This window comes from Pseudorca crassidens, chromosome Y (genome assembly GCF_039906515.1).
Source record: "Pseudorca crassidens isolate mPseCra1 chromosome Y, mPseCra1.hap1, whole genome shotgun sequence".
NCBI lineage: Eukaryota > Metazoa > Chordata > Mammalia > Artiodactyla > Delphinidae > Pseudorca > Pseudorca crassidens.
This window is the reverse complement of record NC_090318.1, coordinates 17,222,570-17,250,345: the sequence shown is the minus strand read 5'-3', so window position 1 is coordinate 17,250,345 and position 27,776 is coordinate 17,222,570. Positions and strand designations below refer to the sequence as shown.

The 27,776-nt window shown below is 47.2% G+C and overlaps 1 protein-coding gene across 1 annotated transcript in view; it reads right to left on the bottom strand.

Moving 5' to 3' along the window:
* Positions 1-21,691, bottom strand: part of LOC137217892 (testis-specific Y-encoded protein 2-like) — a 41,727-nt gene extending 20,036 nt beyond the window's left edge. The window contains exons 1-7 of the mRNA XM_067724892.1: positions 21,176-21,691; positions 20,494-20,571; positions 20,280-20,391; positions 20,037-20,182; positions 19,839-19,927; positions 3,823-4,025; positions 1,816-1,834 (exon numbers count right to left, since the gene is read on the bottom strand). Of these exons, the coding sequence (XP_067580993.1) occupies positions 1,816-1,834; positions 3,823-4,025; positions 19,839-19,927; positions 20,037-20,182; positions 20,280-20,391; positions 20,494-20,571; positions 21,176-21,691 (1,163 nt within the window). The remainder of the gene's footprint in view (positions 1-1,815; positions 1,835-3,822; positions 4,026-19,838; positions 19,928-20,036; positions 20,183-20,279; positions 20,392-20,493; positions 20,572-21,175) is intronic.
* Between the last annotated feature and the right edge of the window lie 6,085 nt (positions 21,692-27,776).

Below are 27,776 nucleotides of genomic sequence, written 5' to 3'. Positions count from 1 at the left end.
CAGTGCCAAGTGGAGCACAAGGGCCCAGCTGAGTTCTCTCCAAACACCTAACCCGCGAAGTCATGAGCTACAACCAAAACATGGTTGTTGTTTAATCTCCAAAGTTTGCTTATCTGAGATGCACTAGCTACCCAGGTCGCTCATCGTCTCTTTAACCCAGGTTACTCGTGACACTGTCACATCACACTCGTAGTGTCTGATGAATGACCGGTAGTTATATTTTGCAGCAAGTGCAATTTTTCATTTTATTTCTCGCCATTCTGCTGAGAGCCCACTCACTCTTTCTAATAGTTGGGTCTGAATGACTTCTTGTGTCATGTGGATGCCTTCCAAGTTCCACATCCATGTTTTTCAGCACCATTATCATTCCCTAATAGTCAATGATAAACCCTCATATAAATGAGCGTATAAGCACACACAAGAGCAAAGAGAAAACGTGGTCATAGAGATTCACCAATCACAGCTGATGCTCACTACCTGCAGAATCCCTGTATAGGAATTTGCCTAATCCAAAACTGATTTGTAACCCTACAATCAATCCTATGGTGCTTAACGAGCATCAACTGTACATCACAATTTACCAGAATTACGTATTTTGGTGCAAATGAGAACAAATGTTGTCATTTTGAGAACAAATGACAAAGACCAAGAAGACATGAGATGTACGGAGATTACTCAACATTTAAAGCATCCTCAAAATTTCTGCCATGCATCCCACCCTGCTGACTTCAGAGTAGGATCGAGAAAGGAACGTGGATATCTCTACATTCCTGCTTCTGTCGACGGGCTGCACGTGTTTAAGAGACGAGGGGCCCAGAACTGACTTTGCGATTCTATATGCACTTTCTGCTGACACCACCCCAAGTGCTTTTTGTTTCGTTTCAAATAGACGTTTAGATAAATCATTATTATAAACTTCTGTTAATGGAATTGTATTTATCTTCAAGCTTCATTCATCTAACTGACCTCACTCTCAACGTTCGACCATGGGACCTGAATTATTTACTGTACTTCATCAGAATGAGATTCAGGATGTTAAAAAAAAATTATGTATGTATCAGATAGCCATGACTATCTGTTGGAGTTAATCATTTATGACACCTAGTTATGAATGGCGCTTTCTGCAAATGAGATATTAATGGAGCTTGAAACATGAAGGACCAGATAACTGGTCACCAAGAGCACGTGTCCAAGGACCACAGACTTGGGACCAAAAGCAAAACCAAACCATCTGTAGGATGTCTGGGGGTGAGCTAGACGGAGGAGGCTCGGTTTAAACATTTGGGGTTTAGAACTAACCCAGAGTTTTCCTAAAAATCAAGAGAGGGGCTAAGTGCTGAATATCAGGAAGGCACCGAGAAGACTCTGGAGCAGGGGTGAGGCGTGCTGGGGGCATGGGGAGGAGGCAAGTGATTCGGCTCCTAAATCCAATATATTTTGAAAACCTACTGAGAACGACCCTGATGCCTCACCGACAAGTACAGACTTCCCTCTGCGGGCAGGGAGTGCAGATTTCAAGGAAAACAAACAAACAAACAAGCGAATCTCAGCTATGAGATTCTCTGACATGACTCACTCTCTATGGTTATAGGTACCTAGTAGTTTTCTTGTGAAGGCCTTAAGGCAGGCTTACAATGAACTCTTTTCTTTCCTCCAGTTGGGCAATGGCCAATCTTCATGTAATATCTTTCATCCACTTACATAATAACCTAGCCAATGAAATTCCCCGAAGGGTACTCCCCAAATTAAGTAAGAATCCTTCCTTTCGTTACTCTTAAGGAGGAGGATGAAGGCTGATGAAGTTGCTGGACTTACCTGGCAATTTTCAAGTACACTGAAGAAGATAAAACTGACACAGAATTCAAAGGAAAGTGTTTTGTTAGAAATAGGTGCAGAATACTTAGAATAAATAAGCAACACTTTCAACATTAACCCTAAGAGATGCTTCCCAAGTATATCCCATATCAGAGGAGAAATGCTGCAGAAAATAACTGACCATCTATCTGTATCCTCGGGAAGCCATGAGAAGAATTTTAGAAGGGATCTTAACAAATTGTTTACTCAGACTCAGGATCTTTAAGCACATGTTAGTTCACCACATACTTTTAAATTATTGAGAAAGTAAATGATTCTGGTGATAGCCCATTTCAACAACTGGCAAGTCCTGATTTGATTTCCAAGGAAAATAGGCTAATTATATGAGAAACTGGAATATCTCCTTGTAAGTGTGTCTTCCAAGGTGTGCCTACCATTTGCCACTTTAGTAAGCTGAAACATATGTGACTCTAACTTTAGAATATTAAGTTAGTAATTTATTGATTAGCATAGCATAATGATATTAGAAAGCAGTTTGCTTCAATGTAGTACTCACCACGTGGCAGGCGAAGTAATGGCCCCCCAAAGACACGGACATCCAAATCCCTGGAACCGGTGAATACATTATGTTACGTGGTAAAAGTGAAGATGTGACTAAGTTAAGGATATTGAGATGGCAGAGCCCTGGATTAGCCAGGCAGACCCAGCAGAATGGCAACTGTCCTTCAGGGCAAAGGGAGATCCGACTACAGAAGAGGACTGTCCGAGAGACGCAGTGTGCGGAAGACACTGCGTGGGGCAAGGGGCCACGGGATAAGGAATGCAGGGCGGCTCCAGAAGCCGGAAAAGGCAAGGAAGCGCACGCTCTCTGAAGCTTCCTGAGGGAACAAAGTCCTGCCAACACCTTGACTCCAGACCTCTGATCCCTAAAACTGCAGGATAATACATTTACGTTGTTTTAAGCCACCGAATTTGTGGTAGTTTGTTACAGAAGCAATGAGAAATTAATATGCAATACGGAAAGGAAGACAGTGCAGCCCCTCAGAAACATAAGGCACAGAATTGCAAAGGGTTCCAAACATCTAGTAATCATTTATTTTTGTGCTTGCTAATATGCCCTGGACGGAACTGTGTCCCCCGAAAACTCTTATGTTGCAGCCCTAACACCCAAGGCAGCAGTGTCTGAAGACAGGGCTCGTAGGAGGTGATTATGATTAAAGGAACTCGTAAGGGTGGGGCCCTAAGACGGTAAGAGGCGGAGGAGAGACACCCCTCTCTCCGTTCTTCTGCGCTTGGAAAAGGCCGCGTGAGCAGTAGGCAGGCAGTCACCCACCTACAAGCCAGGAAGGGGCCCCTCATCACGAGCCACAATAGCCAACACCTCCATCGTAGCTTTCCAGCTCCCAGAACTACGAGGAAACACGCCTCTGGCCTGGAAACCGCCCACCCAGTCTGTGGTTTTTGCGCGAGCCCCTGTGCAGACCGGTGCATGAGCAGGAATGCAGTCGCACTGCATCGAAGCAGTGAGTGTCTGCGCAGCTTCCTGGGAGGCAGGATGGCATGGGGTCCTGGGCTGCCTGACTCTTGAGTCCACGGGTCCCTGTTCACCGTGAGTGACTACGAGCGAAAATCGGAATTTCTCTGGGCTTCGGTTTCCTGATCTGTAATATCGGGTAAATGAGAACCACAGGGTTCACGTTCAGGATGGGGACCGAGGAGGATGCTGAACTCGCTCCCCTGCACCCCGCAAATACGGGATCTACAGCTACACTTGGAACCACTTCCTCTGAAAACCCTCGAAACCCGGCTGAGCGATGCCTACTCTGGGACGCGGGCTCGCCATAACCCTGGGCTGCTCCCTGAAGAGCTGGGTTGGAACCCCACACGCGGCACCCCGACTTCTAAGACCTCCTCCCGCGTGCAGCCCCGGAACCCCTGGCTCTGAGAACCGCCAGGGCCGGGCCCACAAGGCCCCCGGAAGCCGCTCTCAGAGGCCCGGGTACTCACCGCCTGGCTGCTGCGTGGCGATGGGGACCCGGAGACGCCGGAGGGGCAGGGCTGTGGCCTGAGGCGCACAGGGCGGCCTGGTGTCCTCGGACTCAGAGCCGCGCCTCCCGTGGCCCCCGCGCCGCCCAGCGCACCAGGGACTCCACCTGGGCTTGACAGGCGTCTGCAGCCCTGGCTTCACGTCTGAGGCCCTGGTTTTACGTCTGAGGCCCCGTTTTACGTCAGTGACCCCAGTTTTACGTCCGTGGCGCCGGCTTTACGGCTGAGGCCCCGGCTTTACCTCTGGGGGCCCGGTTTTACGTCAGTGACCTCAGTTTTATGTCAGTGACCCCCGGATTTACGTCATTGACCCCGGTTTTATGTCTGAGGCCCCGGATTTATGTGGCTGACCGCGGGTTTACATCGCTGAACCTGGATTTTCGTCGCTGACCCCCGGATTTACGTCGGTGACCCCGGATTTACGTCAGTGGCTGTGGCCCCAGTTTTAACTGCCACCGGGGGACACGGCCGGGCCCTGGTGGCCAAACGGGCTGAGGCTTGAGGTCCCACAGGACTGCCTACATTTGCCTCCGTGCAGAGCTTCCGCCTGAGGGTCAGCCGGAGTCTGGTGCTCACGAGACCGTGCCCCTGGGGCCACTGACGGGGCTGGGCAAACCCTCAGGGTCAGCACCGACTCAGCCAGGTGTCTGCAGCGGCGCATTCACCCCAGCGCTCTTCGCAGTAGGCGCGGCGGGGGCCCCTGCGGGTCTGTGAGCGGAGAGCGGATACAGAAGAGGGGCGCTCACGCGCGCACGATGGGTGCCACTCAGCCGTGAAAAAGGAGGGCGTGCCGCCATGTGTGACGGCGGATGGACCTGGAGGGCCGTAGGGTGAGTGAAAGTAGCCAGACGAAGACAAACAGCACACGGCCTCTCTTCTCCGTGGGATCCAGGCCACAGACAGACAGAAAACCAGCTCCTAGATGCAGAGAACGGAGTGGTGGTCGCCAGAGGTGGGGGCGGGGCGTGGAGGAGATAGGGGAAAAGGGGTCGGAAGGTGCAAACTTCTAGTTGTGACAGAAATAAGCCCTGGGATGTGATGTCCCGCACAGTGACCACGGCTAGCAATACTGTGCTGCGTAGTCTTGGAACTGTACGGGGCGGTTCTCACCATTAAATCAAACCATGTGCTGCGCACACCCTAGACTTAACGCAGTGGCGGACGTCAGTTACTTCTCAGTAACACTGAATGAAACACGGTCTCAGTGCAGGAAGAAAAGTGCACCTGTGTGTCGTGACAGACTTTAACTAGGCTTATTCTGGTGGTGATTTCACAGTGTATACCGACGTCGAGGCATTACCGTGTACCCCTGACGCTAATGTAAGCTGTGTGTAAGTTACACCTCCAGAACGATGCCCGCAGTGTACGGAATTTGTAATGGTCAGACCAAACCATAACGTAGGTTAAGTGTTTAGAGCACTGTGTAACCTGGCCTACAAAGGTTCCTAGTCTTGTATCATTTCATTTTACTGAAGCAGTTACTTAAATGAACGTAATTTTAAGTAAAACAGCGAGGCGTGGTTGCAATAGAAGAGGACTAAGATACAGGAACCTTAAATTCAGATTTCTTTTTGGTGATCTCGAGTAAGTCACAGTCTCTCTGTAAGTTTTTTGACATTATCCTCACTCGCATGAGGACGTTGAGATGGAAATCTGACAAGTTCCTTGCGAGGACAAAGATGAAACGACACATGTGAATGAGCTTAGAACTAAGAGAGACTATAGGAGTGTCATTTGTCAGTGTCGTTCACTGGCTGTGATGATTATTACCATTTTTACATGTCAGGAAACGGAAAGCACCAACCTATGAGGTTTTTCACACTTACGTTATCATTTAGGAAACTTAATGGCCTTTTAGAAAGTTCCCCTCTGGGAGTTTTAGACTCGGTTTTGTGCTTTGTGCTAAGTTTTCCTGGGTTTCTGTCACTGGCAATTGTCTCCGTGAAGCAGAAAAAGAAAAGGAGGAATCCCATGTCTCTCTGGCAGTAAAGCACTGAGCCATGGAGACAAGAAACAAAAAGTAAGCAGGTGGTCTCATGCGGGGATCCTTGGGTGACCAGGCTGAGTGGGCTTGGAGTAATTCAGAGAGTAGAGTCCACACGCCACACTCCTGTCGGGGGCACAGCCGCCGCCTCCAGGTTTTACCTCTGGTGTGAAAACTGAAAAACTAATGACTAATACCTATAGAACTTTGTACATCACAGATTGTAATGTACTCATATTCTCTTCTTAAATATAACCTAGTCCACACTTCCTACCTCATTACGCTTGCTTTTATTTTATCGTGGATGAAAACCTTCTTCACAAAATTGATATGTATTGTCCCCACAAGGGGATGGCATGGCTGAGGCTTAAAGGCGTTGGGATCATGTGGATAGAGTGCGATAAAGCTGGAATATGCCCTTAATGCATTGACTCACTTCATTTGTATTTTATCACAACTTGCTACTTTTTATCAGTATTTTTAACGTGGTTAAACTTAAATGTACACCAGAAAACTGAGATGGACCAGAATATACCCATCCAGGGTTTGGATATTTTGCACATAAAAGCAAGGACACATTTTATGTCTCTTATCAATATTTCTCTGTTAATGGTGATTTATCGTGTTCATACCCTTAACACTACTTACTATGTAAAAAAACAAAGCAAAAGAAAAGCAAGAGTGAAGTCCTCAATCACTTCAGAACTTAAACTAACGTCAGGTTGTCCTGCCGGACTGGGACAGGGTGGCAAGTGAGGCTGTTACATTGGATACAGAATTTAGGGGTGCACCAAAAAAATTCAGTAATCGAGGTGAATAATATTTAATGCACTATTTTAAAAACTCAGAAGTGATGCAGAATACATGATGAACAAGATATTAAGACTTTAAATAAAGACAGGATCAGTTTTCTACCAGATAAATGGACTTGGACACACAAATCCACACGCACCAATTGATACAATTTTGCCCTTCATTTCCAGGAATGCAAGCAAGTACTTAGTACAATGAATTCAGCAGACTCTTCAGGGACATAAAAGAGTTTTCATGTTTAATAACTCTGAGAGTGGAGCACCTGCGACTTCAATTTATTGGCTTTGAACATTCCTGTAACATAAAATGAAGGACAACTTACAGGGTTTGAATTAGCAATTGTGTTGATGATTAAATTTCTCAAGAAAAAACACAGGAGTCAGGTTTTAGTAGCTCCTGGGACATCTCATCACCGCTAAGCAGCAAGTATACTGCTTTCCCAGAAGGGTATCAGGTTCTCAAAGGAGAGATCGCACACTGTCTTTTAAAGATTGACATCTCTACAGACTTAGGGATTGTAAAGAATAGCAATCTCATCAGCATCTTCCCCAGATATACATGAGGAGTGTGTGTGTGTGTGTGTGTGTGTGTTTGTGAGAGAGAGAGAGAGATAGAGACAAAGACAGAGACAGAGAAAGAGACAAGAAGGAGGAAGAGGAGAAGAAGGAGGAAAAGGAAAAAAATAGGTAGGTATTTAGAGAGGCAGATAGATACAGAGATGGAAATTTTAGGACATGTTATAGAGCACTGAATAGGACTAGAATGTCTCCTTTTCCTAAATCAGGAGCGAGTTTCCTACCTTCCAGCTAACACTCAGTATAGGAGGAAGAAAATGTTTAAATATATAAAATTAATAGGGTGTAGTACTTATCAGAAGTAGAGGAGGGCAATTCCAGTTGTCCAAAGAAACAGGTACACTTTAGTAGAAATCTTGGAGGACTGTCTCTCCGAAATATCCAGTATACAATCTTACATCTACCCATAAGCTCTAACTCTGAGTCTCCGAGTTGAGAGGCATGGAAAAGACCTCAGACACTTAATTTAGAAAATACCTCTTATAATGCCAGTGCAGAGTGGTAAACTACATCATAAAATTGGAATTTTAAAACCATTGTTGTTTAAGAGGAGGGCTGGCTGAGAGAAAGGAGATGTCCAATTCTGACTAAATAATATTCCTACAGAGAGACCAAGTAATTCGTTAAGTGCTGCACCATGGTTAGTCCCACTAGTATTTAAGTGATTTGCTTAGAAATGATTAAATTCTTAACTGGACTTTCAGAATAATAATTAAGTAAAACTGCTTTGCGTTATTAGAATGGACCAGATTAAGAAGTTAATGAGCACAAAGTCTCTGAACAGTGTGGGATTCTGGGGTGAAGGCCAGGCTTTCCCAAGGAAGATGGAAGAGCCGGGTGGTCCCGCATCTGGGGGCATCCCCCGGGCACGGTGAGCACGCCCCCTCCCCAGAGAGCCTTGAAGACAGGAGTTGAAGCGCAAGTCAATATGGAACCCTCAGAATAAGACTGTCTGTCAGAGCAGTACTAGAAATAACCTAGTTTACATTTCTGTTGGTATTGTAAAAATAGAATGTTAATAGAGAGGGTCGTCCCTCTCTTTTATTCAAGTAAAACCACTTCATACTGTTAGGGTCACTTCAAAATTATTCCATCTGAAATTGCACAGGCTTCCCTCACGGAACCAGGCTGGTTTCTTCCTCTACTTCCCATAGATCACATCAATTTTAGTTGACGCTTTAGAGGTTGCCTTTGCCCCCAAGGAACTGTGCTCACTCTGAGGACAGGAGACATTTCCTCTTGTTATTCCTAATGCCTAGTAACCTTTATACATATTTTAAAATAAGGGAACAAATGGATGAATTAACTCCATCATTTTGAAGGTATTTCTCCTTTGCTCGTAGCATTTTTGTTTGTTTGTTTGCAGTACGCGGGCCTCTCGCTGTTGTGGCTTCTCCCGTTGCGGGGCACAGGCTCCGGACGCACAGTCTCAGTGGCCATGGCTCACGGGCCCAGCCGCCCCGCGGCATGTGGGATCTTCCCAGACCGGGGCACGAACCCGCGTCCCCTGCATCGGCATGCGGACTCTCAACCACTGCGCCACCACGGAGGCCCCGCTCGTAGCATTTTACTCAAAGAAAATAAGAAGCCATGTTTTGAAGTTGTTTTTTTTTTTTTGCGGTACGCGGGCCTCTCACTGTTGTGGCCTCTCCCATTGCGGAGCACAGGCCCCAGACGCGCGGGCTCAGCGGCCATGGCTCATGGGCCCAGCTGCTCCGCGGCATGTGGAATCCTCCCGGACTGGGGCACGAACCTGCGTCCCCTGCATCGGCAGGCAGACTCCCAACCACTGCGCCACCAGGGAAGCCCCTGATGATTTATAATAGAGCTATTTTTTCCTAAATCTATATTAAAGGCACAGATGGAAGCACAATTTGTGAACGTAATTAACCAGGATAAGCTCCTGGAAACCCTAGAAATCAGATGGTGGAGTTCCTGGGATGCGTTTGTGTGATGAACAGGGAATAATAGTTCCATTAGTGTCAAATACGTAATACATTTGCTCCACACTTTTATTTGTCAATAAATTACCATAGAATTTTTTTGTAGCCTAGAGAATAGATGATATAGCCGGTGGGAATTTAATGAATAGCATATGTTATAAAAATTTAACGTAGTTTTCACTGCAGTAGATAAAAATGAAATTAGCAATAAATATGATTTTGACTCTTACAAAGAATACCTGAGTGTACGTAGGTATAGTCAGTGCTTATGTATATAGTAGCTTATGTTTCTGTATTTCACCTATTCCACAAAGGATTTGAGGTTCATTTGGGAAATATACTTAAAACGCAAATCTCCTCCCAACCCCCAGCAAACCTCTCCACAAAGCAGAAGAGAAAGACAGCAGTTTTATCATCAGATAAGCGTTAAATCAGAATGTGGTGCACACCACAGGGAATTCGCCAAAAGAGGCAAAGACAGAAGGAAAATCTCACCCTTTTATGTGGTCAGGCAGCTAGAGCTCCTTCTGTGAATGTTCTCAAGATGAGCACTGACTAGGCCTCAGCAAGACCTGGCAGCAGCGTGTACTATACACATACACAGCCATCCTGAGTTGACCTGCGAATTGCAGGGACCGTCTGTGGTAGCTAATCAGCTTCGTTCAGAGGAAAGACGAACCGCTCCTGTCTTTGTGACGAGAGGTAGGTTTGCAGGTTGGGGCCAGGAGCCTACAGAAGCTCAGCCCCTCACCTCCCACAGAGCCTGGGAGATGGGCTCCCTCTCCCTTCCTGGTTTTGTTTCAAAGAGATAGTCCCCAGGTCCTTGAGAAGGACACTTCTGGGTCACAAAGCTGAGAAAAGTCCCATCCGAAAGATTCATACACATTTCAAAACGAGGAGAGAGTACTTAACGACAAGTTTTCTAAAATAATTGCTCTGAGCAAAAGGCAGAGGTGGAAACCTCTCTCCTTATTATATAATGGAGGAGAATTAAGCCCGTTATTCATAGTTTGTATTTGTCCTCACAGGTCTCGTGGGCTGTACAGTTTTACGAAAATACAAAGTTTCAATCAGAAAGATAGTGGAAGTCTTATTTTATTGCTTGGTGAGCATTTCAGGTGATTTCAGGTACTCTTTGCCTGTTTCCGTGTAAGAAAATACTATAGCATATAATAGGCCAACTGGGTGAACTGTATTTCCAATGAGTGTTTTCTGCCTAAAAAAATTCCTTTTTCAGAGGTGCACGCTGGTAAAGATCCTTAATAGAGACAAAAGGAGCCTCCTAAATGTTCTAAATCAGATGGTCTTGTGCCCCAGTGATCTTAGTTACCTGCCATTAGAACAGACTAGGGGGATTGGGAGGAACACAGATGCCTGTCCTCTGTTACTGTCAATTTCCCCTTTCATGGCTGTTAATGTTTGCCTTAGGTTTTGAGGGGCTCCTATGTTGGGTGCGTAAATATTTACAACTGTTATATCTTCCTCTTGGATTGATCACTAGGTAGTGTTCTTCTTTGTCTCTGGCAATCGTCTTTATTTTACATTTGGTAGTGTATATATTAATATAATAAAGGTACATGTAACTTTACTGAAAGAAAAATAGTCTTTATTTTAAAGTCTATTTTGTGTGACATGAGAATTCCTACTCCAGCTTTCTTTTGCTTTCCATTTGCGTGGAATATCTTTTTCCATCCCCTCACTTTCAGTCTGTCTGTGTCCCTAGGTCTGAAGCGGGCCTCTTGTAAGGACAGCTTATATACGGGTCTTGTTCTCGTATCCATTCAGCCAGTCTATGTCTTTTGATTAGAGCATTTAATCCATTTACATTTAAGGTACTTACGATGTGTGTGTTCCTGTTACCATTTTCTTAATTGTTTTGGGTTTGTTATTGTAGGTCTTTTCCTTCTCTTGTGTTTCCTGCCTAGAGAAGTTCCTTTATCATTCGTTGTAAAGCTGGTTTGGCGGTGCTGAATTCTCTTAGCTTTTGCTTGTCTATAAAGGTTTTAATTTCTCTGTCGAATCGAATGAGATCCTTGCTGGGTAGAGTAATCTCGATTGTAGTTTTTCCCTTTCATCACTTTAAATATGTCCTGCCACTCCCTTCTGCCTTGCAGAGTTTCTGCTGAAAGGTCAGCTGTTAACCTGAAAGGGATTCCCTTGTATGTTATTTGCTGCTTTTCCCTTGCTGTTTTAATATTTTTTTCTTTGTATTTCTTTTTTGATAGTTTGATTAATATGTGTCTTGGCGTTTTTTCTCCTTGGATTTATCCTATCTGGGACTCTCTGCGCTCCCTGGACTTGACTATTTCCTTTCCCATATTAGGGACGTTTTCAACTATAATCTCTTCAAATATTTTCTCAGTCCCTTTCTTTTTCTCTGCTTGTTCTGGGACCCGTATAATGCGAATGTTGGTGCGTTTAATGTTGTCCCAGGTCTCTGAGACTGTCCTCAATTCTTTTCATTCTTTTTTCTTTATTCTGCTCTGTGGCAGTTATTTCCACTATTTTATCTTCCAGGTCACTTCTCCGTTCTTCTGCCTCAGTTATTCTGCTATTGATTCCTTCTAGAGAATTTTCAGTTTCATTTATTGTGTTGTTCATCATTGTTTGCTTGCACTTTAGTTCTCCTAGGTCCTTGTTAAAGGTTTCTTGTATTTTCTCCATTCTATTTCCAAGATCTCGGATCGTCTTTACTGTCATTCCTCTGAGTTCTTTGTCACGTTGACTGCCTATTCCCTCCTCATTTGTTTGGTCTGGTGGGGTTTTACTTTGCTCCTTCATCTGCTGTGTATGTCTCTGTCTTCTCATTTTGCTTATCTTACTGTGTTTGGGGTCTCCTTTTCTCAGGCTGCAGGTTCATAGTTCCCATTGCTTCTGGTGTCTGCCCCCAGTGGGTAAGGTTGGTTCAGTGGGTTGTGTAGGCTTCGCAGTGGAGGGACTGGTGCCTGTGTTCTGGTGGATGAGGCTGGATCTTGTCTTTCTGGTGGGCGGGGCCGCATCTGGTGGTGTGTTTTGAGGTGTCTGTGAACTTATTATGATTTTAGGCCGCCTCTCTGCTAATGGGTGGGGTTGTGGTCCTATCTTGCTAGTTGTTTGGCATGGGGCGTCCAGCCCTGGAGCTTGCTGCTCGTTGAGTGGAGCTGGGTCTTAGCAGGGAGTCAGAGATCTCTGGGAGAGCTCTCACTGATTGATATTACATGGGGCCGGGTGGTCGCTGGAGGTCCAATGTTTTGAACTCGGCCCTCCCACCTCAGAGGCTCAGGCCTGACACTTGGCTGGGGCACCAAGACCCTGCCAGCCACACGGCTCAAAAGAAGAAAAGGGACAAAAAGAAGAAAGAAAATATAAATAAAATATATTAGAGTTATTAAAATAAAAAATTAAAAATATTATTAAAATAAAAAAATTAAAAATAATAAAAACGTAATACACGGAAAAAAAGAAGAGAGCAACCAAACCAATAAACAAATCCACCAATGATACCAAGGGCTAAAACTGTACTAGGATACACATAAAAATCATAAACTAGTAGTCGCATACAGCACACCCCAAGTCTACAGTTGCTCCCAAAGTCCACCGCCTCAATTTTGGGATGACTCATTGTCTATTCAGGTATTCCACAGATGCAGGTACATCAAGTTGACTGTGGAGCTTTAATCCTCTACTCCTGAGGCTTCGGGGAGAGACTTCCCTTTCTCTTCTTTGTTTGCACAGCTCCTGGGGTTCAGCTTTGGCCCTGCATCTGCATGTAGGTCGCCCTCTGGCGCCTGTTCTTCCCTCAGGCAGGACGGGGTTAAAGGAGCAGCTGATTCGGGGGCTCTGGCTCGCTCAGGCCAGTGGGGAGAGGGAGGGGTACGGATGCGGGGCGAGCCTGCGGAGGCAGAGGCCGGCGTGACGTTGCACCAGCCTGAGGCGCGCCCCCCGTGCGTTCTCCCGGGGAAGTTGTCCCTGGATCCCGGCACCCTGGCAGTGATGGGCTGCACAGACTCCCGGGAGGGGAGGTGTGGATCGTGACCTGTGCTCGCACACAGGCTCCTTGGTGGCGGCAGCAGCAGCCTTAGCGTCTCACGCCCGTCTCTGTCCTCACCGACAGCTGCGTCTCGCGCCCGTCTCTGAAGCTCGTTTCGGCGTTGCTCTGAATCCCCTCTCCTCGCGCACCCCAAAACAATGGTCTCTTGCCTCTTCGGCAGCTCCAGACTTTTCCCTGGACTCCCTCCCGGCTAGCTGTGGCGCACTAGCCCCCTTCAGGCTGTGTTCACGCAGCCAACCCCAGTCCTCTCCCTGGGACCTGCCCTCCGAAGCCCGAGCCTCAGTTGTAACCTTGTCTGCAAACCACACTGGTCTTTTTATGTTGGGTGGCAGCAAAGTATATAAAGGGTGTCCACCTAACCGGTCAGGACAATGGGGACTTGGATACCTGGCTCCTTCTGTCACCAAATACTCCACCCTAAATGCAGCCAAATTACAAACCTGGGCTCCTTTGTTCATAAAACTGTGTCCCATAAAGGTGCCAGCAGGGAAGTCATAGACAATCCATTGGGTATCACAACTCCAACTTCTTTTCATTGTTCAGGATCTTATTCCCAAGCTATGGAGGTTATGAATTAGAACAGCCATCTTAACTCTCCATGGTAGTGGAACAAGAGTTCAGTTCCCCTATGCAAAGTGTGAAAATACTTCAGTCAGAAGTTAACAGCCTAGCATCAGTGGTGCTCCAAAATGGACTTGCTCTGGACATCCTGACTGCTCGGCGAGGATGAGCTTATGCAATCATCAGTGGAAAATGCTGCTTCTACGTAAATCAAATGGGAAAAATAGTCTCCAACTTACTAAAAGTGAAGGAAATGCTTTCGTCACATAAATGAAGCAAAGCCGTTTTATTGGACTGATGTCTTCCCGGGACTGGGGAACTGTTTCGGTAGGGTTTGGGGAAATGTACTTTGATTTGATTTGTTCTTTTCTGTTTTTCTTCATCCTCATTCTAACCTATGTTCTTTTCTCCCTTTGCAGATCTCTTAGCACTGAGCTACTCACCCAGTTTTGCTCTCCACGGCCATCACCTTAGCCTTTTCTTTGTGAAACATCAAGGGAAGTTGCAGAGGAGGGAATCCTTGGGGCTCAGAGCGGGCCGCCCAAGATATGCCTCACCGGCACGTTGATTATTTTGAACGGAGGCTACCAGGGAAACGGTCAGTGAGGGGAAATGATTGAAAACCACAACAAAAATACTCTGGCCCCCTGCCTTCCCCCAAAGTGCGAACTAAATCCATGTGACGGTATCCTCCCTATGGCAGGAGGCTAGAAAGCATCCTGGTCACTGCAGTTAGGAAATTCAAGGCTAAGAAAGCTGGATAAACAAACGCTGACACTTCTTCATTAGGCTGCTTGCCCAAGCAAGCACAAGCCTCTTTGTTTTGTCGAATGTATAAAAATATTTATTTGTCCAAAACTAGATACATTCAGCGGGCTTTGGTCACTTCAGGCGGTCCCATTTCTGAGACCTCTGTGTACATGAATTAAATTGGTTTGTTTTTCCTGTTAATCTGTCTTGTGTCCACATAATTATTAGGAGAGCCAAAAGGACCTCAACAGGGGTAAAGGAGAAATTTGCCCGTCCCCGTGTTGCTAGACAAGGTCACACACATTCACTGGCTCAGAAAAGATTTGAGGAGACCCTAAGTTTTCACCTCTGGCTGATCTTTAGTCTCCAGGTGTACTGGGTGGGAAGACTTGGGAAAATGAAAATGGTGTATACGGTGATGAAGCTGTGCACCCAGCCCCAAGGTAATCTGCAGAGACCAGGAGAGTGGTTTTTGAAATTTGTGTTTCCTTGCTACCTCCCCAAACCCCCTGACCCAGCACCCCGGCGGTTTAAAAAAATAATAATCGGTTGTGTCCACCCACGCAGTGGAACAGAAACACCAGTGACTACACAGCACACGGCAAAGAAAGCCGTCTAACCAAAAATAGTTCGGCACAGTAACGGAAAGGATCAACTACAACCAGCAGCCACACATGAATACGAGGGAGAAAAACCTCCTCCCCATTTACTGCATTCCAAACTTCAAAATCTCCAGTTTTCAACACCACTTACAAGGCATGCAATGAAACAAGTGTGTATTTGCCCCATCACAGGTCAGATAAGCAAATTAATAGATACTGTGCATGAGGAAACCAAGTACTTTAACTCTGTAGGCAGACATTCAATCAAGAGTCATACCTACGCTCACCTGACAAAGGAAACGATGGAGCAAGAACTAAAAGAAACCAGGAGACCAAGGTCTAGCGAAATAGAGACTCTCAACAAAGAGACATTTAAAGCAGAAACAAATAGGAATAATGGGCTGAAAAACCACAGCATGTGAATCAAAACCTTCAGTAGAGACTTCAAAGGAAGGTTTGAGCAGGCAGAAGAATCACAAAACCTAAAGTCAGGTTAATTGAAATCATCCTGGCTGAGGAGCAGAAAGAGAACAAAAATAATGCAGAAAATGTAACAGCCTAGATTATTTGCCAGACTCCACTGAGCAATCCAAGGCTTACGTATTTGCAGTCCCAGGTGGAGACAGGAGAGAAAGGGGCAGGACAAGTATTTCAAGAAATCATGCCCCTCACACTCTTCAGGTATGGCAAAACTCATGAATCTACACATCACACTTTCCTTTACTCATACCTCTCTCTTCCTGAAGCCCTCACCTTCCTTCAGCACCACCTGATCCTCTGGGTGAGGTGCTTGGTCCACGAGTTTCTATTCGGTATGCCCGTATTTTGTTCATGCACCCCCTCTCCCTGGGTCATAGGAGGTCACCGAGGGCAAGGATTCTCTAACAACTTTTCTCTTCACAGGAAGACTAGCCCCAATTCCTATCGTTCGGGTGATGCTTCATTAAAACTCATGAAGAAATTGTGCCCACATAATGTCGGTTTAATGACCAACGCAAGAATAAAATGGGGAGGAATAAGAGTCATCTTCCTTCACTCCTGCACTAGTGTTTACAAAACACTAACAAGTCAACCCCAAACGTTCTCCTCCTGGAAGCTTCCCTGGCAAATGCATTCCCTCAATGTCCTCATCACCCTCTGGGGGCCGTAATTGATATTCTCACCTCCACAAGATATTCTTGTCTGTCGGTGATTTGCCACAAGGGCATGCCTATTCCTCTGTTTCCAAATGTGTGTCACTGCTAACTCCACCTGCAATAAAGCATTTCTTGTTGCTCACAAAGACAACGGAACTCACAAAAAAGTCCCAGTTCAAGGTGGTGGAAGCATTTGATGCAGGAATGGAGGAAAGGGTGGAACGCAGGCACAGACCAACTCAGAGACACAAACCTTAACAAATAAGTAAGTGAGTAACAGCAACCCAGAGCACGTGTATCGAAACAGGGACATGAACAGACTGCGACAGCTATGGCACTAGAGGCGTGCATATGGGCACAGGCATGGGTGGAAGATCAGAGAGACGAAGGCATGGGCAAAGCCAGAGGAAGGAACACCAACTCACGCTCAGAGTGAGAGATCATGGGCAAACACAACACGGACACACCATCTTCATTTCAGACAGAGGAAAACATGAACATGTCCAGAGACCAGGACACGCAAACGTGGCTCAGAGTGATTGAGCCAGAATGCTCATAGATTGATCAGTAATCTGCTGGGCCTCACATGCCCTGAAGTTCAACGGAAGAAAACCTCAGGCAACGTGTGCAACTGTGCATTCAATCTACTCGCACCTAGATATTAGGCCCCACGTGAAAAAGCCCTTAAGAGACCGGGTCACACCTACGTCTAAAGCTCTGTAGCCCAGGAGGAAACTCAGTAAGCTATAGCCTCTGGGGCACACATCATGCCAAGTCTCCAGAGAATGACAATCAAGTCAACCGTCCACAGTTTACGGTTCCGCTACCTGATCCATGAACGTCTGCCCAGCTTCACTCCAGGACAGGTCAGGCCTAAGCATAGCCTTGGTACCTAAGCACTGGCAGGAGATGTTAGGAGTTGGGGGAGCCTGTCCCAACCTTTGCTTTGGTGATTAAGTCCTTTGCAAGACCTTACTAAATGTTCTGGATGTGGATAAATATCCTGGAGTCCTTAGAACAAGCCCCGTCTGAGGTTGCCTAAGACCACGCACCAGTATGCTGTCCCACTCCCACTGCAGGGTTATCAGAGCATAGTTTATTTTTACCAGCACCAGGAAAGACAGGGACCAGCATGTGGAAGCCCCAAGGGTTCCTTGAGGTGTACAGTGCGAGAAGCTGAGAAGACCTGTTTCCACAGTGTCTGTGGGGTGGTTGTGGGGACAGCAGCGGGCAAAGGCCAAGCCTCGCCTTCTAGACCTTCGGATGTCTCCACTGTAGAAGGGGCATAGCTGGGATGTAGATGTTCAAATACAAAACCTGACACTGAGCAGGCGATCTAACTCAGTGCACTCTGAAGGGGACATCCGTGACTCCATGAACTTTGATTGTCAAACCCTCGTCCTGGAAAGAGCTGGGGCTTTTGGGAGAAGGCTCTTCTACCAAAAGTCGTTGAGCAAGAGCTCAACATGCGGGACGGAAATGGTACTGTCAATATGCCACCCTCAGGGACGCCTGTGCTGGAGCCGCTGTATCTGGGAAGAGAGAAGAACACTGGGGGGACAAACATTGAACATTCCCTGCTCCGTTTGTGGCAGAGTCTGTCCTTTGCCTGGTCCAGAGACAGACGTGCTTCTGGGAAGCAGCCAGCCACTTGGCAAGGAGCACCCGAAGTGCTCACCACTTCCTGGGTGAGCTCGGTATGCTCTAGGTCTTCCCATTGGCCTCAGGGGCACAGACTGCTGGCAAGGCCCCAGAAGAAGGACAGTGCCTTTGTGGTTGAAACACGGTGTGCCCAGCCATTCAGCGAGGATGGGACACCTCTACCAGACTGTTCATGAGAAAAATGTTTACTTTCTGGGGACCTGGCCTGAAGCGGGCCTTGGGCAGAGGGCTTAAGCCTGTCTGAAAATAGGGATATTAACCACTGTGCCGTCACGGGACAGAGAGCACACAGCTGGGTGGCCTGGCACTTGCCTGTTTAACATCCCCAACTCCCCACTCCCCCCACCTCTCCCCTCTCCCCGTGTGCCCTTTTGTACCCAAACTGAGTCCCCCGGAAAAAAGAACAGAGTTCACGTGAGCTCACTCAGATGTGAGGGACTCCGTTTTTGTTTGCTTAGCCGTTTCCCAGCAAACTTACCTTTTCCCCTGGTCACCTTTGCCAGAGCACACTAACATCCTCACTGCCTTCCCACCCGTGTCTCCCTCACCTCCCCAGATGTCCTCCATACACCTTATACCCCCATGTCCTGAGATGTTGTCTGGAACCCTAGCCCTGAGGGGCTAATTGTCTCAGCAAAAGACCCTGTGTTCATATGCACTAGAAGGGCATCCGGTCCAACAGTGAATTAAATGCTAAGGCTTCCCCCCATTGTATCCCATTAAAGTGTCTGATGATATGCAACAGGAAGGATACATGGAGGACCACTATCCAACAAAATTAACTTCCAGCATTTCAATCTCAGGCCCTTGCTCACCAGGCCCTTTCCTTGAACTTCCGCATTTCCCTTGGAAAAATGACAGGCCCCAGTTAACCAGTCCTTCTCTTATTTCTCCTTCCTCCCCAACCCCCATCCCACAGGCAGAACTGCATTCTCTGATGCAATCCCAAAGTATGATTTCCCCCCACCTCTACAACTCTCCATGGCCTGGTAATTCCCAGGCAGCAAACTGAGAAGCCTGCCTGGGGCTGATGTGTCTACCCTGAGCCCCTGCACAAACACCACACAAACACATACAACTGATGCTGCTTATTTATCTTCCGGTTTTATTCCAGGTTTACTGGTGTCTCCCTCTCTGTACGTCTCACCACCAGATCTCTCTTCGTTTCTTCGTGTGCACGACAACCACGTTGACCGTTCGCCTTCACCCAAAGCAGCTTCTTAGGTCAAGGGTGATGCTCCATCACACGCATCTCAAGATCGGGAGTGCCTTTGAAAACACACACAGGCACACACATAATAACCCAACCTCTCTGAACGACGCTAAAGACCGCTTTAACTTTTTAAGGCCCTGCCCAGGAGACAGAGTCACATCCCCTGTGATCTCTTACATTTCCTCCAACCGCATATTAGAAACTTTTCTTCACGATCGACGCAAAACGGCCACTGTTCTCACAATAGCCATGGCAGGTGAAGGAGATGCATAAGAAAAGTAAAAGATGACGGTGATGATCAAAACAGAAAAAAATGATGGGACAGCGGGGTAAGGCTTTGCACAAAGGGGACTCACACACCTTTGTGGAAACGGGGTGGTGGGGGAAACCTGAGGCAAGCCCAAAGGCAAGCCCAAATTTAAGGGGGCGGTACAGGAGGCCTGAGCGTGGGGCTGATGGCCATGGAATGACAGTTCAGAGACGTGCACCTTTGAATCTCAGTGACTTTGACTCTCATGCTGCTTCACTCGCCTAAAGCTTCCCTAGTCAGAACCAGTCCTGCACTGCAGTTTTCCAGACGTGCTGTCGCACCCTGACGCCCTCACGCCCTGGTGTCACTGTATGCCTCTGAGCCTCAACTCCTCCATGAGTGAAATAAACGACCCAGCTTACTCGTTTCAGCGCCCAGCCCCTGGGCTCCTTACCCACCTGTCCTCCTCTCGGTGACCTGTCCCGGTGGGGCCTTTCTCCCTCGGGTAGTAGCGCAGGGGATTGGGCCACAGGTCCTCGCCGATGATCTGGTAGGGGAAAGGGGCCCGGTCGGGACAGGCCAGGCCAGGCCCACACCCCTCCCCCCGACCAGCCGAACAACATCGCCATTGCTGAGGAGGCCCAGAGGCACCCCACCTCAGCAATCCTGCTAGATCCTACACAGTTGTGGTCAGAGAACCAGTTGAAGAAGTTAAGGCCGCTGTTGTTGTGCCTGCGGCTATACACCTCCTTTTCAAAACGACGGTGCCACTGAATTGGAGCGAGATGAGATGCCCTATATCCTGTGGGAAAAGGAGCGTGGGACAAGGGCCTAAATCACGTTTCAAGTTCACCTCACCCCATCTGCCCTCCCCCACGATCGAGTGAGCTGTCACTTACCAGTGACCTCAATGAGATACTCCTTAACAACCACCTCATTCTGGAAATAGGGGTTCTTCCGGAAAAACAACATGATCTTGCGGTAATCACTGCGATCTGCGAACTCCTCCACCTGCCGGACAAAGTGGAGGCGGAGGGTGAAATCTCTCTCCAGCACACCTGTTCTTTCCTGCTTTCCGGGATAAATCATTTCCCCTCTCCTCCCCAGCCTGACCTTCAAGTTGGTCATGTAGCTAAGCATGTCTTTATCTTGGGTGCTAATCATGGCCGACATCCGGGGGTGGTTCACAAACTGCTTTACGTCAAGGAGCCTCTAGATGCCGGAGGTGAAAGGGCTGGGAGAACAGAGCGAGCCCGGACAGCGGCCTGGGAATGTCTGATCTCAAGGCCCCACTAGCATCTAGTCCTATTCCTTCAATACAGACTGCATGAAGGAACAATGAGCCCCTCGGGGTGTGCATATCTGCACTAAAACAGGGAGCCTCCGATTCTGAGAGGGAGGCCCTGATCTCCATCTGGACAGAACAAGCTTACTTCCGCACAGCAAACACTCCTGGCTCTAACTAGGATGCGCTTTCATAACTCCCCACTCTCACCTCCGTTTCCCTGATGGTTATTCCAAGAAGAACCTGTGCACAAGACAACTCTTGTGTCTCCAGAGGCCCTGGTACTAATGACGATACCTTTTTGGACCTCTGCAACTAAAGCCCTAGTCTTACTTCCTGCTATGCAGAAAATCAGCATGCCCCCACAATTTCAGGATCACATTTCCCTGAGTGTGCCCACAATGCACAATCCAACGGATACATTTTGGTACCCAAACGGCCCGCTATGTTAGGTACCCCTTGCACTAGCCCGGCCACAACGTGGTCTCTCAAATACAAAATTAAGGATACAACTTTGACCCAGAAGCCAGGGATGCTCTGGATGATGGTGCTTCTGTGTTCCAGATAAGGCTTCCGCCTCCGAAGTGTTGTGACCTTGAGACGAAAGTGTTGTCGGCTGCACTCCGCATTCACAGGCTCCAGCTGTAACTGCAAGACCTTCAGCGCCTCCAGCGCCTCCAGCGAGGCGCTCTTCGGGGACGGCCCTGGCTCTTCCTGCCCCTGCTCCTGGGGCTTCTCCTCCTGCTCTTCCGCCACCACCTGCTGCTGCTGCTTCTCCGCCACCACCTCCAGCTCTTCCATCATGTCCTCCACAGGCTGCCAAAACACCTCCATGATCCGCGCCACCTCTCCCTCCAACAGGGCCGCGCATTGCCCGCTAAAGATGGCGGCCTCCTCGCCCCACCCATCAGCTAGGGCCAGCACCCTACCCACCTCCCGCACCACACCTGGGGACCCGCGGGCCCCTGCTTCCTGAGGACCCCCTCCCACACCTAAGATGACCCCGGGTTCCGCCTCACTGCCCATGCGGACCTGGCTCTGGCCTGGGGCAGCGGCGAAGGTGCGGCAGTTAGAAGCTCAGCACGTGGGCCTAGCACCACGCAGACCCAACGACTACAATCGCGCTTCGCTACGGACTGAATCGTTCCCAGGAGCCTCTGCGGTGAAGAGAGCTGAAACGCATGCGCAGGAGCTTTGGACACCAGGCATGCGTGTCCAGGTGGCAGGAAGCTGCTCCAAGCCACGCCCAGGCCGCTCGGCCCCATCACGACCAATCAAGGCGAGGACAGTGGGCGTCACCCTCGGCTGCCTCACCCCTCGCCCTGTGGAAACAGGTCGGTTTCCGGAATTGCCGGGTCCCCCAAAACACCCCTTCTGCACCCCGGACTTAGCAGCCCAGGTTCCGCAAGGAGCTCGCCTCCAGGGAGGCCTCCGGCCTTGTGTCTGGGGTGCCCAGGTGCCCTGTGATACCTATGTGGCCTGTGCCAGTTGGAGCCAGGAGTTCCCGCTCCAAAATCAGAAAATGAGAATCCGGTTTGCCTCGGGACCTTTAACCACTGGGAACTCTCAGAAAATGTACAAGGAAATGCATGGTGGCCGAAGTTGCTGGATACTTTTCTTCCAGGGGACAGAGAGCCCGAAGCTCTGTGGCATGAGAGGGGAGTGTCCGGCAAACCCAGCTCTGTGCTCGACTTGAATTCCTTTGCTCAAGAGCAGAAAAGCCACGCAGTGAAGAGCTCCGTCTGAGTGTCTGTCTCCCCTCTGTCTTTCTCTCTCTCTCTGTGTGTGTGTGTGTGTGTGTGTGTGTGTGTGTGTGTGTGTGTGCGTGCGCGCGTTCTTGTTTCTGTATGTATCCGCTCCCTCCCTCTGTGGCCCACTCTCCTGGGATCCCCTCTGGATACTTAAACTCTCCGAGAAATTCTACCTTGCCTGGCACCAAAAGAGCTCTCCTCGTCTGTGATTGGCACCCACGGGTTCTCGGACTTTGTGTGACACACGTTTGCATAGTGCCTTTCAAACGCTTGAGTGGCAGGCAAAAATTGCCTTTCTGCTAGCCAATATAAGGTGACAAGCGTCCCTCCGGGAACGGACATTGACACATGGCACGAGACGAAGTTGACTCGGCCATCCTGTCTTTTGAGAGACCGAGAGAGGGACGACACGCTTTGGTGGCACTGGGGAACGCCAGAAACTTTATTTGGACACGTGCGCACACACTGAGGTGCTGAGGACTGCACCCAGTCGAGGGCCACCACGCACGCATGCATGCCGTCACCACTGCCAACCCGAGGATGTGAATTTTGCCGACCCTAAGGATGCCCTGTGAAAGTGGTTCTGCTCTCGTCCACCTTCTAAATGAGATCACAGCCCAGCCCAGCCCTTCGCCCCAGTCTTGTGGGACAGGGGAGCAGGGGTAGAATCCAGCTAAGCCATCACGGCCATACTCCTGAGCCACAAGCGTTGTCAGAACATTAGAGTGATGTCTTAAACCAGCAAAATCAGTGTGAGGCAGTCGGTTATGCCTCGGTGTGGGTCGGTGTGCCAAACCTTATGAAACAAAGGCCAGGTGTTTCTCAAGGGCCTACACAGGGGTGGGGGAAAGGTTGCTCGTGCACTGGAGAAGGAGATAAAGGTGGCTGTAGCTGAGATGGGAGTGGGGCTGGAGGGGTGGAGGGTGGGTCTTTCCTCTTTGGGCCTGGGCATCGGGCCCTTTATGATTCTCATTTACTTTGCATCTTCCCTGTCCTTCCACAGGTGCTTTCTTCCTCCCTCTAGTCTCAGCCCCTGGTCGAGGGTGCTGGCGTGTGATGCTACTTACACTTTGCTCCAGGGGTGGGATCTCTGGGCTGGATTCCCTGGCCTGGGGGCTTCAACTGGCCCACAGTTTACGTACGTTCTATGAGCTCTTTAAGCTTTTCCACGTCCCCGCGTCCATCCCAACGTCCACGCATGCATGACAGTAGTCGTGCCTATTCCTGAGCACGCACGTGCATCACGTGCCCCCCTACTCCCCCCATACACACACCACACACGGGCAGGTACCTGAGCAGAACTCTACACGTACGTGTTTCCACGAGAAAGGATTTTGGTCAGCGCCCCCTTGTTTACTGTTCCAGTTGTTTTCTGTCCCCCGCCTCCCCTCTGTGGATCTAGCCCACATGCACATTTAGCTCCACGGGTTGTTCTTGGAACGATTGCCTGCCTATGGGACGGTGTGGTTGAAAGTGGGCGCAGTGGGAGCTGAGTCACGTGCACCTGTGTTCTGTTTCCTCCCGGTTGCCTTCGACAGGTTGACCGTGGGGAGCATGCAGGCTCGATTCCATTCCCCGTGCCCCTGTCTGTGGCACCATACAGGAAGACAAGGTGCTAGGGACCCAGCCGACTTGGGACACGCTTCCCTCTTCCTGGAGCTCTCAGGTTGGTTCGCGTGTCCCCGGGTCGCCTGCTTAGAGAGGTGCTCCAGGGCTCCCTTTGCTCTGTAGGTGTTTGTCCTCAGCTGGTTTCTCTTTCCCCCTCAGGCAGCTGTGGGAGGCCACTGGGAACCAGTTCGTGGCTACGTGTGTGCTTCAATGTCCTGAAGATGGATCCAGCACTTGGGTGAAGAAATTAGGCTCTGAAGGAGAGGCTGAAAAGAGGAAGTGGGCGCCCTTCCCGTCTGCCCTAATGTTTACTGCTAAACATGCACAGAGCCCCCACTAAGTGTGAACACAAAGGATGCCCTTAAACCTGAGACAGTATAGCAATTTGGGGAAAACTGCAGGTTTCCAAAGGAAAGTGGGTAGATAAAATCAATCAGAAGTAGGACTGTGAGGTTTAGCTCTGAATGATGGGAAGGAATACTATACATCTGGGGCTCCTTGAAGGGACAGAGTAATTCTTACGGGGGAAACAGCTCATGTAAGGAAGAAGATAAAGAGGGGTAATACACCAAGGGGGGAAGGGAGGGAGAGGGATAAATTGGGAGATTGGGATTGACATATACACACTACTATATAGAAAACAGAGACTAAGGACATACTGTATAGCACAGGGAACTCTACTCAGTGCTCTGTAATGACCTATGTGGGAAAAGAATCTAAAAAAGAGGGGAGACATATGTATATATAACTGATTCACTTTGCTGTGCAGTAGAAACTAACACAACATTGTAAATCAACTCTACTCCTATGAAAAATTAATTTAAAACTAGGTAATACAACGTGAGGCTTATCATGGAGAGCTACAGTTGTAATAGGATCAGTTATATGGATAGCAAAAGTGATGGTGGAGGTGACAGAGATGAAAGATCAGCAAAGAAAGACAGTTAAAACGGTGAGGGTAGAAAGATAAGGAATTCCTGGAAGCTGGGGACCTTGTTCCAGTGTCTTGGGTAGAAGCTGACTAACTCCTGATGTCACCTGCTTGGTGCCATGTTCTTGGGGAACAAGAACTATCTGTCAAGAACTATCTGTCTCATGGTGCTATCCACTCCTGGGCAACAGAGAGAGAACACCTCCGTTTAAGGCCTCAGTTAGGGTGGAGTTCTACTCAAGGGTAACATTTACACTTTTTCATTTGAGACACAAATCCTGGGCTGGAACCCCTCCGGTTTGGGCAGCACTGTTGGTCAGGATGATAAAGATCAAAAGGCTCTCAACACTTTATCTGCGTCATAGCACCAGAAAACTGAAAACCAAATTAAGACCTAGGTAAGGAAAGAGTTTATTCACAAAGACGATTGAATAGAAGAACACTTTGATTTCAGAATCTTCAAGTATTTCAACATCAAGTAGAAAAAGTATTTTTTAAGAGGAAAGGATGAGCAAGGGCAGCAGAAACCTAGTGGGACAGAAGCAGAGGGGTGAGCAGGAAGTAAAGTAGGGGTATTTTATTAGAAAATGTTTCCCCTGCCAGCTGATTCTCAGAATAAGCTGTTACGGAATATGTTCTGACCTTAGTATGTTAGTGATTCCCCGAAGTTGAGGGGCAGGTCAAAGTTTAGCACACTGTGAGGAGGAGAGAAGGCTGATTACAGTTTGGTCAAGCCAAGTCAGTAGATATGTAATGGACGATTGTAGGCCATCACATTACTAGAAAAAGACCCACAAGGATATTAATAATTTCTAAAAAATCATTAAATATCAAGTATGTTCAAATTTCCGTTTTTCTCGTAAATGGCAAACTAAAAATGTTTTCAGTTTCACTGAAATAAAATGCAAATGAGGTTTGAACTTTGCAATTGGTTCAAATGTTTTTAATTGTTTTCTAAAACAGTTTCCCCCTTCAATTCTTTATTTTTTTTACAATTTATTATAAAACCAGATTGATTATCCCATATAGTCTCCTATAGTTTGAATTTTGCTTCTGAATCTATCCATGCAGTCTCATTCAACATGTTCCTCTACCCACAATATTTCCTAAAAACTCAATAGCAAAATGTATTGATTATGCTTTGGCTTCTGTTTTATCGAGAACACTTTAAAATTACCAGTTGTTCCTTTATTATTATGGACATGCTTTCTGATTATTACTTTTCTGTGTGTTCACTAAATCATTCCATTTATCATGGCTTTATAATTCTCTTTAATATCTAGAGAGGAGGCCCTTTGTTAGAATATTCTCTAAATGATTTCTGAATGTTAATTCTTCTAAATAAACTCTAAAAATCTAATTGAGAATGCAATAGGTGTAATATGTATATACATGTGATATGTAAGTAAATATGTAATATACATACACAGATATATACATATATAAATATAAATACCTTAATACATATATACATATATTATGAGATAACCTTATAATTTTCATTCACATTATTTATATTATTTACATATTATTTAAGGTCATATGGAAGTCATATTAGAACATCCACCTCCAATTGCTCAAGTCATTCTTCAAGTATTTCAAAGAATTTTACTGTTTTCTTCTTCAAAAAAGTCTTGCACATACCTGAGAAAAAAAGTTTTTAATCTGTATAATGAGGATAAGAATAGCAGTCAATAGGACTGTGGCAATAATCAAATGAGATAGTTAAATTCATAAGTAAATGAAGCACTTTCTATAGTAGCCAGCCCAAAATATTTATTAGACATTTTTATTTGACCAGTTAGTCTGCAGTAGTTATTCCCAGAAAGGAAGGGGCCCTGTTCCTAATTCATTACCATTTGTATTGTCATACATTTTGTGCATGCTATCTTTAGAGGTTACGTCTGTAAACAGTATTGACACACAACCTTTGTCATCTGAGTAATAGCATTTATTTATATTTGTCATCAGTATACTAGCTTTTTTAGCAAAAGTTCACCTATCCCCTAGAATTGACTATAAATTACGTCTGGGGTTTCTACTTTTTCTTGAATAATTATTGGTAAACTGTCTTCTGTTAAATCATTTGTTATCCACCAAAGATTTCTACTAATTATTTTTCATATCTTTTTGTTAATAATTATTCTTCACTCCAATCGTGTGTGTTCTGCCATGTCTTCCTATGCTCTTTTAGGCTTATTATTAGTGAAAATATACGATGATTATTTACTTTATACAAAATATGCAAAGGAACGTAATTGAAAACAAACAGTTTCGGGGCTTGCCTGGTGGCGCAGTGGTTGAGAGTCCGTCTGTCGATGCAGGGGACATGGGGTCGTGCCCCGGTCCGGGAGGATCCCACATGCCGCGGAGCGGCTGGGCCCGTGAGCCATGGCCGCTGAGCCTGCGCGTCCGGAGCCTGTGCTCCGCAATGGGAGGGGCCGCAAAGGTGACAGGCCGGCGTACAGCAAAAAAACCCCAAAAAAAGCAGTATCATGAGTTTGACCAGTCTCGAAAATAGATAGGATTACAAATTAAGCTCAGGCTCTCACTTAATATAAAAGTAATTACAATATTTCCACCCTTTTGTTTTGAACCCTGAATTATGCTTTTAGGCGTTGTGTTCAATGTGCTCAGTACATCATTTTCCCTCACAATAACCCTATCTGATCATTCTTTATCATCTTGTTTCTGTAGACTGGGTAAATTTAAGAGTTTAGGTAGTTTCCCCAGTTTCATATAACTACTAAATTTTGAAGCTTAGATTACTTTTTGTCTGCCTTCCTTTGTATCATATTAAAGTACCATATGCATTTTATCT